Raw genomic sequence first — 13,313 nt, forward strand, 5'->3', positions numbered from 1 at the left:
TTGGCTATCACAGTGAAAAGTGAGAGATTTACTTCACAGCAAGGAACAAGTAAAATCCTTCCTGTATAAATTGAAGTCCTGGTGATTTCTAATTCATTCAGGAAGATGAAAATCAAGAAGGTAGCCTGAAGAACCCTATATGATTCAATAGCAGAAGGAAGGAAGGAAGGAAGGAAGGAAGGAAGGAAGGAAGGAAGGAAGGAAGGAAGGAAGGAAGGAAATTGCTTGTGGGGAAAAAGGATAATGCAGAAGGGAAGGGGAAGGAATCAAGTATCTTACCATAATGAATGTCTTCTCTTTCTCTGGCAACTTGACCACCAACCCACCAAATGTCTATTGTGTTTTTATATACAGCATTATTCTGGAGTAAAAATATGCCCACTCCAAGTTTAGACAATAGATGCAAGATTAGAGATGGTTGCAATTGGATCTCAGTGCCATTCCACACATATCCCACTTTTGTTTTCCTCAAATTAACTCAGCATGTAAGTAGAACAGGAAAGCTGAGACCACAGGGAGAGAGTGAGGCTGAAAATCTTTTCCAGGTGCACCAATCCTTCTGGTATTTTTTTTTAACCACCCGGATTTCCCAGAACAGAAGGATTATCGCAGGACACTAAGATAAAATAACACAGGACACTAAGTGAAATAGGATTATTTTAAACCGTGAATCTATACATTCCGGCTGGTAGGTTGGATCTAGGATTAATCATATTTTACTGCTATTAAATTAATGAGACAAAAATTAAATTCTCTGTCAGGTCAGTCATGACTGCTATGGACGACCTGCAGATCCCTGCAGGATTTTTTGGGCAACATTTTCTTGGCCGTGGTGGCCATTACCTGCTTCCTAGGGTTCAGAGAGATTCATTGGCCCAAAGTCACTTAGTTGGCTCCATGCCTAATGATCTCCTGTTTTCTAGCCTGGCACCTTCAACCACTACACGAAACTGGCACTCAATGAGTCAAAGGTCTGAGTAATTTTAATTAGCTACAATCAACTATCAATATTTTATAATGTTCACATTGGTTGGGACATTCTGGAACTGAAGCAGTGGTGGTATTCAGCCGGTTCAAACTGGTTCGGGTGAAGCGGTAGCGGTGACTGCAGGTGGGCCCGCCTGTTGTGACCAAGGCCCAAGTAGTGATTACCAAACACAATTCAGTCCTCAACAAACTTATTTTATTAAAACCGCTGAGAATTAATTCATTCTCAGCTTAGTCCAAAACAAAATTCTTAATAACCGGTCCGTCGGCCTTATCACCAACCTTTGATGTCTTTGGCAACCTGCCAAAGACTTTTCTTGGCAAAACCCCCACAAAATTCAAGAGACGCTGGCAAGAAGCACTGGAATCAACATTGCTTTTCTACAAAGAACCCAATGGCTCGTTGCTGCTCTTTTAAGCCTTATGGGAGTGGCCAATCATCTCCTGGCCTTACTCCTGAGTCGTCCTTTTTGCTTTAGCTGCTCTTGCCTTCTGGCAGCTTTTCGCATGTGTGCACTAGGAAGAGGCTCCTCCTGTTCCTCCGTCTCTCTGCTGTCTGCCTCTGGAGGCTCCGGAGTCCGTGCATCGCTCCCAGATAGCCCTGGCCCCATCTCTGCCTCTGATGCAGAGCCCTCATCCAGGCCTTCCCCTGACTCCAGGCCTGGCCCATTGTCCTCCCCAGCCTCCTCACTGTCCGACTCCACTGCCAGGTCCGCAGGCTGCTGGCGGACCACAACATCGCCCCACCCATCTGCCCTGGCGTAATACTGTCCTATTTAGCCACATTTTTGAGGCCAAGTGCATGCGCGGAAGGTTGTGGGCATACACAGATGGTGCGCGAGCGCAAAGCGAGTGTGCGCACATCAGCGAGCCAGTGGTAAGAATATGTGAAACCCACCTCTGAAGTGAAGCTTCACATATTAATATTGCCAAGGTTGAAAAACACTGGTCTAGTCTTCCCAGGAGAACACTAGGAGACAAAAACATTTGTTCCATAATAGTATTCTCAACAAATCTAACATTCGCTTCTTAAATTATTTTACAAAAAAAAAAAAAACCTAATATTTTAAGGTCAATGTAATCTTTTGTTTTCCGTCACACTTTCATTATGCTTCCTGCAGGGTTTCATCCAAAGGTTACATCTGACAAACTTATAATCGAGCAGCACACTCTCCAAAGAGTTGGTGGATTTCAAATCCCATCATTCCTCATTAGTTTTATTTACTTTATTTAAAAGGAATAAAATTTATTGCATTCAGTTTTGGTTGCCGTGATGTAAAAAAGATGTTGAGACTCTAGAAAGAGTGCAGAGAAGAGCAACAAAGGTGATTAGGGGACTGGAGGCTAAAACATATGAAGAACGGTTGCAGGAACTGGGTATGTCTAGTTTAATGAAGAGAAGGACTAGGACTAGCAGTGTCCCAATATCTCAGGGGCTGCCACAAAGAAGAGGGGGTCAAGCTATTCTCCAAAACACCTGAGGGCAGGACAAGAAGCAATGGGTGGAAACTAATCAAGGAGGGAAGCAATTTAGAACTAAGGAGAAATTTCCTGACAGTTAGAACAATTAATCAGTGGAACAACTTGCCTGCAGAAGTTGTGAATGCTCCAACGCTGGAAATTTTTAAGAAGATGTTGGATAACCATTTGTCTGAAGTGGTGTAGGTTTTCCTGCCTGGGCAGGGGGTTGGACTAGAAGACCTCCAAAGTCCCTTCCAACTCTGCTATTCTGTTCTGTTCTGTTCTGTTCTGTTCTGTTCTGTTCTGTTCTGTTCTGTTCTGTTCTGTTCTGTTCTGTTCTGTTCTGTTCTGTTCTATTATTTATATTTATTTATTTGAATCCTGCTTTTATTAGTTTTACAAATTATTTTAAAAAATGAGGCCCATGGGTCAAATATGGTCCTTTTCAATTTCTCATTCCAAATTTATTGGTTCAATTTATTTATTGGTTCAATTTATATGCCGCCCTTCTCCGGAGACTCAGGGTGGCTTACAATGCATTAAGCAATAGCCTTCATACTTTTGTATCTCTGCTTAGTAGGGTTTTCGCGCCCCCCACCCCCAAGTGGTGTTCTTTTTTATACAAAGTCAGCTTATTGCCCCCACAATCCGGCTCCTCATTTTACCTACCTCGAAAGGATGGAAGGCTGAGTCAACCTTGAGCCTGGTGAGAGTCGAACTTGCAGTAATTGCAGGCAGCTGGTGCTAATTAACAGCACTTTAGTCTGCTGCGCCACCAAGGTTCTGCTATGCTATGATTACTTCTGTCCTGCTTTGTTCACAATGGAGGAACTCCTGGACACAACATTGTGTAAACTAGGGAATAAAATTACAGGTAATCCTCCACTTACGACCCCAATTGAGCCCAAAATTTCCATTGCTAAGCCCGAACAGATGTTAAGGGAGTTTTGCCCCATTTTTACGACTTTTCTTGCCACAGTTTTCAAGTGAATCACTACAGTTGTTAAAGTGACTTTAGCTTCCCCATTGACTCTTCTTGTTGGAAGTTTGCAAAAGGGGATCACATGACCCTGGGGCACTGCAACTGTCATAAATATGAGCCAGTTGCGAGATGTCCAAATTTTGATCACTTCTAACAGTCACTAAGTCAACAGTTGTAAATCAAGGACTACCTGTATCTAAATGAAAATGCCTTTCCTCCCGTTGCAAATCAATATCTCTTTCCGCTTATTTATGGTGTTGGCCACGTATATTGTTCGAATGCAAAACCTCTACTGAAGACAATGTGGGTTCATTGGCATCCTTCAGTCTCAAGAGACTATGGTATCGTGCTCTGGAAAGAGGTCCTAAATCAGCATCTAGTATGACTAAAAAGGCCAATTCGAGAGCGGCAATCCCTTCCACACTGAGGGCAGATACATTCTGTCCCCTGCCCAGTCCCCAGATTTTGCTGGTTCCGGGACTGCCTCTTTGCCTCAGCCTGCCGAACAAATGTCTCTTCGAATTGGATCAATACTCACAATGTGGGTATTGAACCTCTGATACAATCTAGAACATCTGCTGCTAAATTTTAATCTCGGACATCCTCAGAAGAAACTCAGAAGACAAAAAGATGCAGACGTTTGGTTAAACACAGGGGTGGGCTTCAAAAATTTTATCAAGGAGTTCCCTGCCCGGTTGCTGGGTGGGCGTGGCCATGGTGGGTGTGGCCTAGTCAGCCTCCTACACCAAGGTGGGGGGCGTTTTTGCCCTCCCTGAGGTCTGGGGGCTTTCCTCGAGTATCCAGGAGGGCAAAAATAGCCTCCCAGGTGCCAGAGGCCCTCTGGAGGCTGGAACAGGCCCGTTTCCAGCCTTCCTGAGCCTCCGCGCGCGACCTGCACTTACCTACATACAAAATGGGTCGCGTGGGGACTCCTGGGAGGGACAGGGTGGGCGGGGTCAGCCAGGAGTGGGATTTGGGGGTTCTCTGAACTGCACAGAATCTTAGCTAGAGGTTCTCTCGAATCCCTTCAAACCCCCAGCAGCCCATCCCTGGTTATACACTCAGGGTTTCTAACTTGATTTTTTTAATCCGCCCCCAGGAAATAGACAAGAATATGATTTTATAATTTTAATCAAATAAAAAATGAATATTCCTGTACCTAAAGAATATGTGTAATAGTGAGAAATAATTTAATTGGATTTTGATTCCTGTTTAGTTCTAAAATCTCCACAGTGGAAATTCTGTTGGTAAAATATTTTGTCTTTCACTGTCTGGATTCTTCACACAGCTGAATTCCAAGTCTGAACACAGAAGTACTCAAAGAAGGAGAACTGAGAATTTTTTAAATACCTATAAAAAGGGAAGGCATATGTTTATTTAATCTACCCTGCCCTAAGAATATCCATCATTCAACCTGCTAATTAGAAGGACAGCTGATTCAGCAAATAATTGCCTTATAAAACCCAGTGGAGGAAGAAGAGAAAAAATGCACAAAGATAAAAGGCTCTGAATGTTTACTTGAAATATCATCTACCAAATTCCAGGTTTCAGGATTTCTTCTATTATAACAGAATAACAGAAAAATGGAGTTAGAAAGGACCTTGGAGGTTTTCTAGTCTGACCCTTGCTCAAATAGGAAACCCTTATTTTTCTCCAATGTTGGGCTTTTTTTGTCCCCAGCAGATTTCCACGAACCATTTTGAAAATCTTCAGGGCTGCCACAGCAAGGCCGGGGTCAGCTGTGGGAATGTGAGGGGGAACCCTGACACACAAATTTTGTGATTTCCACTGCTATTTGTGTTACAGCTACTATAATAATGCATTTTATGTAATTTTACTTATTTCTAAATAATATTACTAATAATTAGAGGTCTACGTATTTTCTGGTTGTGTTTTCTGGCCCAAAGTCCATAACAAAGGATTAAAAAAAAGAAAAGAAATTAATTCTGAACTCTCAAGGGGATCAAAATCCATATCTCATAATAGTTGCCTTGATTGATCGATTTTTTATTGCAAAGTGGTAGACAAATCACATGAATAAGTAATTCACCACCAACATGAGGCAAGGTGTATTGAGAAAGAGTCAATCATTGAGTGAAGTTCTATGGCTGAGGGAGGATTAGAACCTGGGTCTCCTCATTGCTAGACTAAGGTCTTAACCACAAAAACTATTTCTTAGTTTTATATCTTGCCTTCTGTTCAGTTCAAAGTGATGTACCCAACTAAACCCAATTTCACTGAGGAAGCATTTGAGATAAAAGCTAGATGTCCTCCCAGTTCTCCCTACTGTCAGTCCAACTTCTTAAACACTACACCAATGTTTCTCAGCCTTAGCCATTTTAAGATCGGTGGACTTCAATTCCCAGATTTCCCCAGCCAGCTGTGTCATTGCCATTTTGAAATGTTTGAGCAAAATAAGATTTCTGAACAGGAGTATAATCAATGGCTGAAAAGAAAAATGCTCTAGTGCACTATTTCTCAACCTTGGCAACTTTTAAAATAGGCGGAATTCAGTTCCCAGAATTCCACAGCCAGCATAGAATTCTGGTAGTTGGAGTCCACCTATCTTAAAGTTGCCAAGGATGAGAAACACTGCACAACACCATATAAAATGGTAGTTTAGGACACTGGAGAAGCTGCACTATTATCTTTCTAATAGCAACGCGCCAGGGGTGGGTTCTACTTACCTTTACTATTGTTCGCAACGTGGCCGTGTGCTCGTTCTCACTTCGCTTGCACGTAGGCACTTCTGTGCATGCGCAGAAGCTTCTGTGCATACGCAGTAGCTTCCTGATGACATCTGGGTTGGTGGGTGGAGCCTCCCGCCATTTTTACTAACGGTTCTTGTGAACCGGTCCGAACTGGGGGCAACCCACCACTGACATGCACACACACACACACACAGAGCAATGGTGGTTTTCAGCCAGTTCTATCTGGTTCTGGCGAACTGGTAGTGGCGGCTGTGGGTGGCTCTGCCCACCCACCCGGACGTAATCACGTCCCATTTATTCACATTTTTTATGCGCTGTGCATGCGTGGAAGGTGCGCATGCTCACATTTGCGAACCGGTAGCAAAGGTAAGTGAATACCACCTCTGACACACATCACCTGAAGAAACTGGCAAGGACAGGCCGAACAGATTCTGCATTCCACCATCGCAACTGCCTTGGTAACTTGGTTACATGTGTCCAGCCATGAATTGTTGATTTGTGATTGTCTCTTTTGCTGTGGACCCAGAACTGCTGTATCTAACCTGACAAACATGGTGCTCCTTTTCAGCCTCCAAGCTCACTTCTGCTTATTTACACCTCATTACACTCCATCAGAAAAGATAATCTGTCAAAAATGGAAAACAAACTAATTTAAATAAGCACCAGGGAAGGGAACATAATCCGATGTGGCCTCAGTAGAATGCCATGTTGGGTCAGGGCATGAAATCTATTTGCAATCACAAGCAGGCAGCTACAGGGAATAAAATGCAAGATAGTTGAACAACGTGCCTTAAGCAATGAATACACTGACCTGTGTCCTACCTGAAAAGTTGTGATCATTCCTTTTCTTTTTTTAAAGTTTTTTATTAAATGAACATTAAAAACATTGGACATAGTGTGACCATCCTGGTCTTGTCATATCCATACATATTTTAAACATAACAACAAATATAATTACTAGTTAATATACATTACTATTTGGTTCTTATATACAATCAATATCCCTGGTCCTCGTTTACATATTTGTCTAAGTATTATCAAGTATCGATTTTACAAACCCTAAATCTTTTTTTGTTCCAACTCCTTTTCTCCTTTTCAATCATTGGTACACTTTGTTCCAATTTTTATAGTATTCTGTCTCGGCCTTATTTTTGAGTTCTAGTGTCAGCCTGTCTATTTCTGCACAAAAAGTTGTGATCATTCCTTGATCGTGTTCTTACACACCAATACCCAATGGCCACATAATTCTAAAATGTTCCTCCCTTACATCCTGGAATAGAATGTGATGGATCAAATATAGGTAGTCCTCGACGTACGACCACGATTGAGCCCAACATTTCTGTTGCTATGTGAGACGTTTGTTATGTTTTGCCCCATTTTACAACCTTTCTTGCCACGGTTGTTAAGTGAGCCACTGCAACTGATAAATTAGTAAGCTGTTTGTGAAGTGAATCTGGTTTCCCCATTGACTTTGCTTCTCAGAAGGTTGCAAAAGGTGATTGCATGACCTTGGGACACAGCAACGGTCGTAAGTATGAACCAGTTGCCAAGCATCCAAATTTTGATCGCATGATCATGGGAATGCTGCAAAAGTCGTAACTGTGAAAAATGATTATAAGTCACTTTTTTCCAGTGCCGTTGTAACTTTTAACGGTCACTAAATGAAGTGTTGTAAGTCGAGGACTATCTGTACTCAGCAGTGTAATAAGATCACCTCTAAAACAATGGTTTTACAAATATCAGGAGCTAGATTCACATAGCACATTAAGTAAAACCAAACCATGTTATGGATTAACATGTTACATGAAAAACATACATAATGAGGCATTTTATCTTCACAATTTCCTGTGGGTTCAGCTTCATGAAAGCCATGATGGAAGTTTATTCTGATCCTGTTCTGGGAAAAAATGTATCTGCTACAATAATTAAATAGGGAGCCCTCACAGACTATTAATTTTTTCTTATTAAAAGGGGGGGGGGAACCAGGGGTGAAATGCTACCGGTTCGCAACAGTTCGAGTGAACCGGTAGCGGCGAGTGGTTCGGAGATCGCGTGTGTGATCCCGTTGCGAACCAGTAGTAAAGATAAGTAAAACCCACCCCTGCTGATACTGTATTGTCAAGAATTTATAGACTAAACAATGTAATTTGACCAAAAGAACCAAAGAGTAAAGAATGATACTCTATAGGAACCCTTGTTTTGGTGGACATTTTAGGTAGCTTCCAGATAGAAAAAGGTTTTTCTTATCACGTTATATAAAATAATTATTTATATTAATTGAATTTCTACTTGTTTTTCTGCTGCACTCAGATTGAGAAAGGAAAAAAAAAGTAGAATGCAAACCAAATTGACTGGCAATATAACCTAATACAAATGGTGGCAAATGTGAAAATGTCAATAATTCATGTTAAAAACATCATTAAAATAACTCATACATTTAAAAAGATATATCTTGACACACTTCCTGAGAAAGAGAGTGGGAATCAGTTGCAAATTCTAATGGATTATGTTTCAGAGCTCTTTCCCTCATGCTTAATAAAATAATTTCCAGAAGTGGAGAGTAAGTTTACAAAGACCTCTCCCGCTTATCTTACAAACCAGGCAGTTTTGTAACAAGATCGGTAGTCCTCTAACAGCCAGATCCTAAGACCAAACGACACTTCTGTTCCACTACCAAAAACCATATCGTTAGAATAAGCACGCACACAAATTCCTTAGCAGTTGCTATTACAATACTTGAGCTTTATGGTCAGGCAACGAAGTCTGCACTCTGACAGGCCATCTCGGTGTTGGGACTGGAGTCTCACAGTCATCAGGGACTTGATTAGATGCTGAACAATCAAGCTGGAATCTTATGAAGCTCACCATCCAAAAGATATACGATTGGTGATCTTCACACTGATTGCTGCTATTCTACTGTTCTGTATTGGAGATGGAGACAGCATCCAAATTAGCACAAAGTAGCACTTGGAATGGTGTTTATGATGTCTGTAAGCCTAAGGCAGTTTACCGGTGAAGTTGAAGTGGATTTCTGATTAAGAATAGGAACATCCTACTGTTGTTTCTTCTCTGCTTGATGGCTGGGAAAAAGTTGATCATTTAACTGAAACTGTGGAATGTCCCTTTCCTTGTTTCTTGCTCATAATAGTAGTTCGTTATTTCTGCTTTTTCGTAGTAGTGGTTTCGCTTCAGTAGTATTGAATTTTGAATTCTGAAAGCAGTAGTACTTTCGTAGAAACATACAGTTTTAGCTCTGGTGCTCATGACCAGTTATATTCATACCACACACTTAACTAACTCGTGTCTCTGAGTTGAACTTGCATCCACAACATGGTGAAATATAAAATTTGTTACTACTGGTTCTGTGGGCATGGCTTGGTGGGGGGGAGTAATGTGACTGGGTGGGCATGGCCAACTTTTTTTTTTTACTTTTAAAAGCATTTTTTAAAAGCCTCTTGGGCTGAAAAAATGCTTTTAAAAGTTAAAAAAAAGTCTCGGATGATCGCGCGGCTCAGCTGGGATTGTCAGAGGCTTTTAAAAGCGTTGCAGAAAAAAATGCTTTTAAAAGCCTCTGATGATCAGGCAACTCAGCTGGGATCGTTAGAGGCTTTTTAAAAGCATTTTTTCCCCCAACAATCTCTTCAGCCGAAGGGGGTTGTAGAAAAAATGCTTTTAAAAGTAAAAAAACCAGCCTCTGATGATTGCGCAGCTCAGCTGGGCATGGGGGGGGGTATGCAGGGATTTTTGCTACCAGTTCTCCGAAACACCCGCCGCCATCGCTATCAGATTGGGCGATCCGGTCCGAACCGGGAGCATTTCACCCCTGATCCACAATATCCCAAGCTTGGATGGTGCCAACCAGTGGTGAGTTGCTACCGGTTCACCCCGGATTGGGCGAATCGGTAGCGGCGGTGGTAGGAGGCTCCACCCACCCACCCCTGGACGTCTCTGCGCATGCAAGTGTGCGCATGCCCATGAGCAAACCGGTAGCGACGGCATTTGAATCCCACTACTGGTGCCAACACTAGTATGTTCAGTACACGGTGAACATGAAACATGAACAGTACATGAAAATAGTTTATTTCCCTAACAAATATTAAAAGATTATAAGAATGCCATTTTGTAGTTTTGAATACACTTCTGTAGAGAAATGTGTTCAAAAAAATGCCCCGTTGACCTTAGTCTAGTCATCTGGGAAGTTATCTTGCAATCATCCCATGACACAGAGTATCATGAAATTTTCTGGGGGGAAAACCTTCTGGATGAACCTCTCCCCATCCTCCACCCCATATCTCAGTCATTTGCATTTCGTATATTCTGAGATGACATGGGCTATGGTTTTACTGGGATTGGGGAGTGGTAGTCATGCCCTTGTTAAACCTGGCAAATTGCCTCCTTTTCCCTCTCTTAATCTTTGGCGCAGATGTTGTGTTTATGCTTTGATCCTAAAAAATGTTCCAGGCAAACCACAAGTAACTTGATGCCAGCCTTTAATAAGATTGAAAGTTCTATCAGATCCCTTTTTATATGTGTAGGAGGAATCAATGAAATCAGATCCCTCCCCATTTTGTTCCGCCGGACCACCATGTGAGATAGCAAAGCAACTATTTAGCAGCTGGCGGGTCTGTATTGTTATTTGCCAATATAAAGCTCTTTAGTCATTTTGACCTTAAAGGCAGCTGCACATTTCTACGGTCACCTCGATAGAAGTCCTAACATGGTCACACAGTCTGGGTGCTGGCACAGTTACAGCTTTACCCCAATATAGAAGAAATCTCAGGATAAGAAGCACTATTACAGATTTCTCCAGTAGGAATAACTCAAGAACAAGCTTTTCCCAGATACGATGGGCTTCCATTGTTTTCTGGAAGGAAGCCATTCCTTCCAACAACACAAAGGTGGCCGCAGTTTTTAGCTTTTTAATGCTAAAGCACTAGCTCAGATTTTATTCAGGGCACAAGGAAGTCATGCCATCAAAATTCTTAAGAGGAATTTTGGCTGCCCCAGCTGTGTATCCTATACTACTCTCAGGCTTGAGATGTGGATGGCCAAAATTGAGGCATTGGCTTGGAACCTGATGATTAGATACTGAATTTAAAAAATCTTATTTTTTCCTACCAACCCTTTACCTCTTGTATTTACGGAGAAACATTCAACTGAGTTAGCATGCGGTAAGATAGGTGACTAATAACCTTTACAACAAAAGTGCGTATAGTCGAGGCTATGGTTTTCCCAGCGGCAATGTATGGCTATGAAAGTTGGACCAAAGAATTGAGGCCTTTGAACTATGGTGCTGGAGACGACTCCTGTGAGTCCTTTGGACTGGAAGGCGGTCAAACCGGTCAGTCCTAGAGGAGATCAACCCTGACGGCTCGTTAGAAGGCCAGATCCTGAAGATGAAACTCAAATACTTTGGCCACCTAATGAGAAGGAAGGACTTACTGGAGAAGAGCCTAATGCTGGAACAATTGAGGGCAAAAGAAGAAAGGGATGACAGAGAACGAGGTGGCTGGATGGAGTCACTGAAGCAGTCGGCATGAGTTTAAATGGACATCAGAGGATGGTAGAGGACAGGAAGGCCTGGAGGAACGTGGTCCATGGGGTCGCGATGGGTTGGACACGACTTTGCAACTAACAACAACAACTTTTACAAATAAATAAACTTGCAGTAGTCTTATAAAATCCAAACTAGATTCTTATAGCTGAGCTCCTTCTTGTTTTGGATTACAATAATACATATGTATTCAGAGGATAAAGGACATGGAATATCAACTGGAGGTACACAAAATGATCTGCTACAATGTCCTACCTGTCAATGACTACTTCAGCTTCAACCTCAATGATACACAAGCACACATTAGATACAAACTTAAGGTAAACCGCTCCAAACTCATTTGCAGAAAATACGACTTCAGCAACCGAGTGCCTGGAATGCACTACCTGACTCTGTGGTTACTTCCCCAACCCCCCAAAACTTTAACCTTAGACTATCTACTGTTGACCTCACCCCATTCCTAAGAGGTCTGTAAGGGGCGTGCATAAGCGCACAAACATGCCTACCGTCCCTGTCCTAATGTCCTCATTTATTTGTATCCTTATCCTGTATTCATAATCATGTTTATACTTACATATCTGTTATCTTACACGTGTTTGACAAATAAACAAATAAATAAAATATTTTTTTTAAAAGGTCAGTAGCATCCCATAAAATAACAGAACCTGGATTCTAAGAGCAAATGTTGGCTAAATGTTTGACATCTCTCACTTTTTTTTTTTTTTTTTTTTTACATAGAAGGATTTCTTTGGGGCACAGCATTATATCCTGCCATTGGCATTTTTGCTGAATGGATGGTTTTTAAAAATCCCCTTTTATTTGAATAGAATTGTCCATGCCCAGCTCCCGAACAAAGAGAACCCGTTTGGTGATGTCATATCTTCACCGCTACCGGCTCGGCCGAACTGGGCTGAACCGGGAGGAACCCACCACTGCAGTAGGCATTCCAAAGTAGTTGATCAACTTGCCATTTAGCCTTTCTGAAGTTCTGGCCTACTTATGGTTTCACATGGACATTTGCTTAACAATGTTCTCCCACAAAAGGCTGCCTGACACTACTCTAGAACTGCTGACTAGATGGTTGATGTAAATGAATTGGGGTCTACCTCTTAGAACAAAGATCTGCTTACAATATTCCAAAGCAGCCCAATTAAGCAGTATCTAAACATTCAAAGTAATAACAGCAACTAGAAGTTTGCATACCATGGACTTTTAAAAAAAAATAGGAAAAAGTACTTCTATTACTGCATAAAAGTTAGTGTCAAAATATTAGCGTAGCAGCATGCCAGTGAAGCACAATGCTAGAATGCAGAGACTTTTGCTGAATCTGATTCTATTTTTAACTGTGAAGAAGGGGGAAAGAGAGAGAGAGAGAGAGAGAGAGAGAGAGAGAGAGAGAGAGAGAGAGAGAGAGAAAGAAAGAAAGAAAGAAAGAAAGAAAGAAAGAAAGAAAGAAAGAAAGAAAGAAAGAAAGAAAGAAAGAAAGAAAGGTTTAATTGCCTCCTTTTTATTTTTTTTCTTTCTTTCTTTTATGGCTCTGTGATAATTATCAACAACCAAGAATTAGCTTTTGGCCCTACAACCATCCTTCACTGAACCCAAGGAAGTCTTGAGGGAA

The 13,313-nt window shown here is 41.6% G+C and overlaps 1 protein-coding gene across 1 annotated transcript in view; it reads right to left on the reverse strand.

Moving 5' to 3' along the window:
* MYL10 (myosin light chain 10) overlaps window positions 1–430 on the reverse strand; it is a 42,866-nt gene extending 42,436 nt beyond the window's left edge. Inside the window, exon 1 of the mRNA XM_034421340.3 lies at window positions 280–430. Within this exon, the coding sequence (XP_034277231.1) occupies window positions 280–282 (3 nt within the window). The 5' untranslated portion in view covers window positions 283–430. The remainder of the gene's footprint in view (window positions 1–279) is intronic.
* Between the last annotated feature and the right edge of the window lie 12,883 nt (window positions 431–13,313).

This window comes from Pantherophis guttatus, chromosome 1 (genome assembly GCF_059756535.1).
Source record: "Pantherophis guttatus breed Tessera chromosome 1, ASM5975653v1, whole genome shotgun sequence".
NCBI lineage: Eukaryota > Metazoa > Chordata > Lepidosauria > Squamata > Colubridae > Pantherophis > Pantherophis guttatus.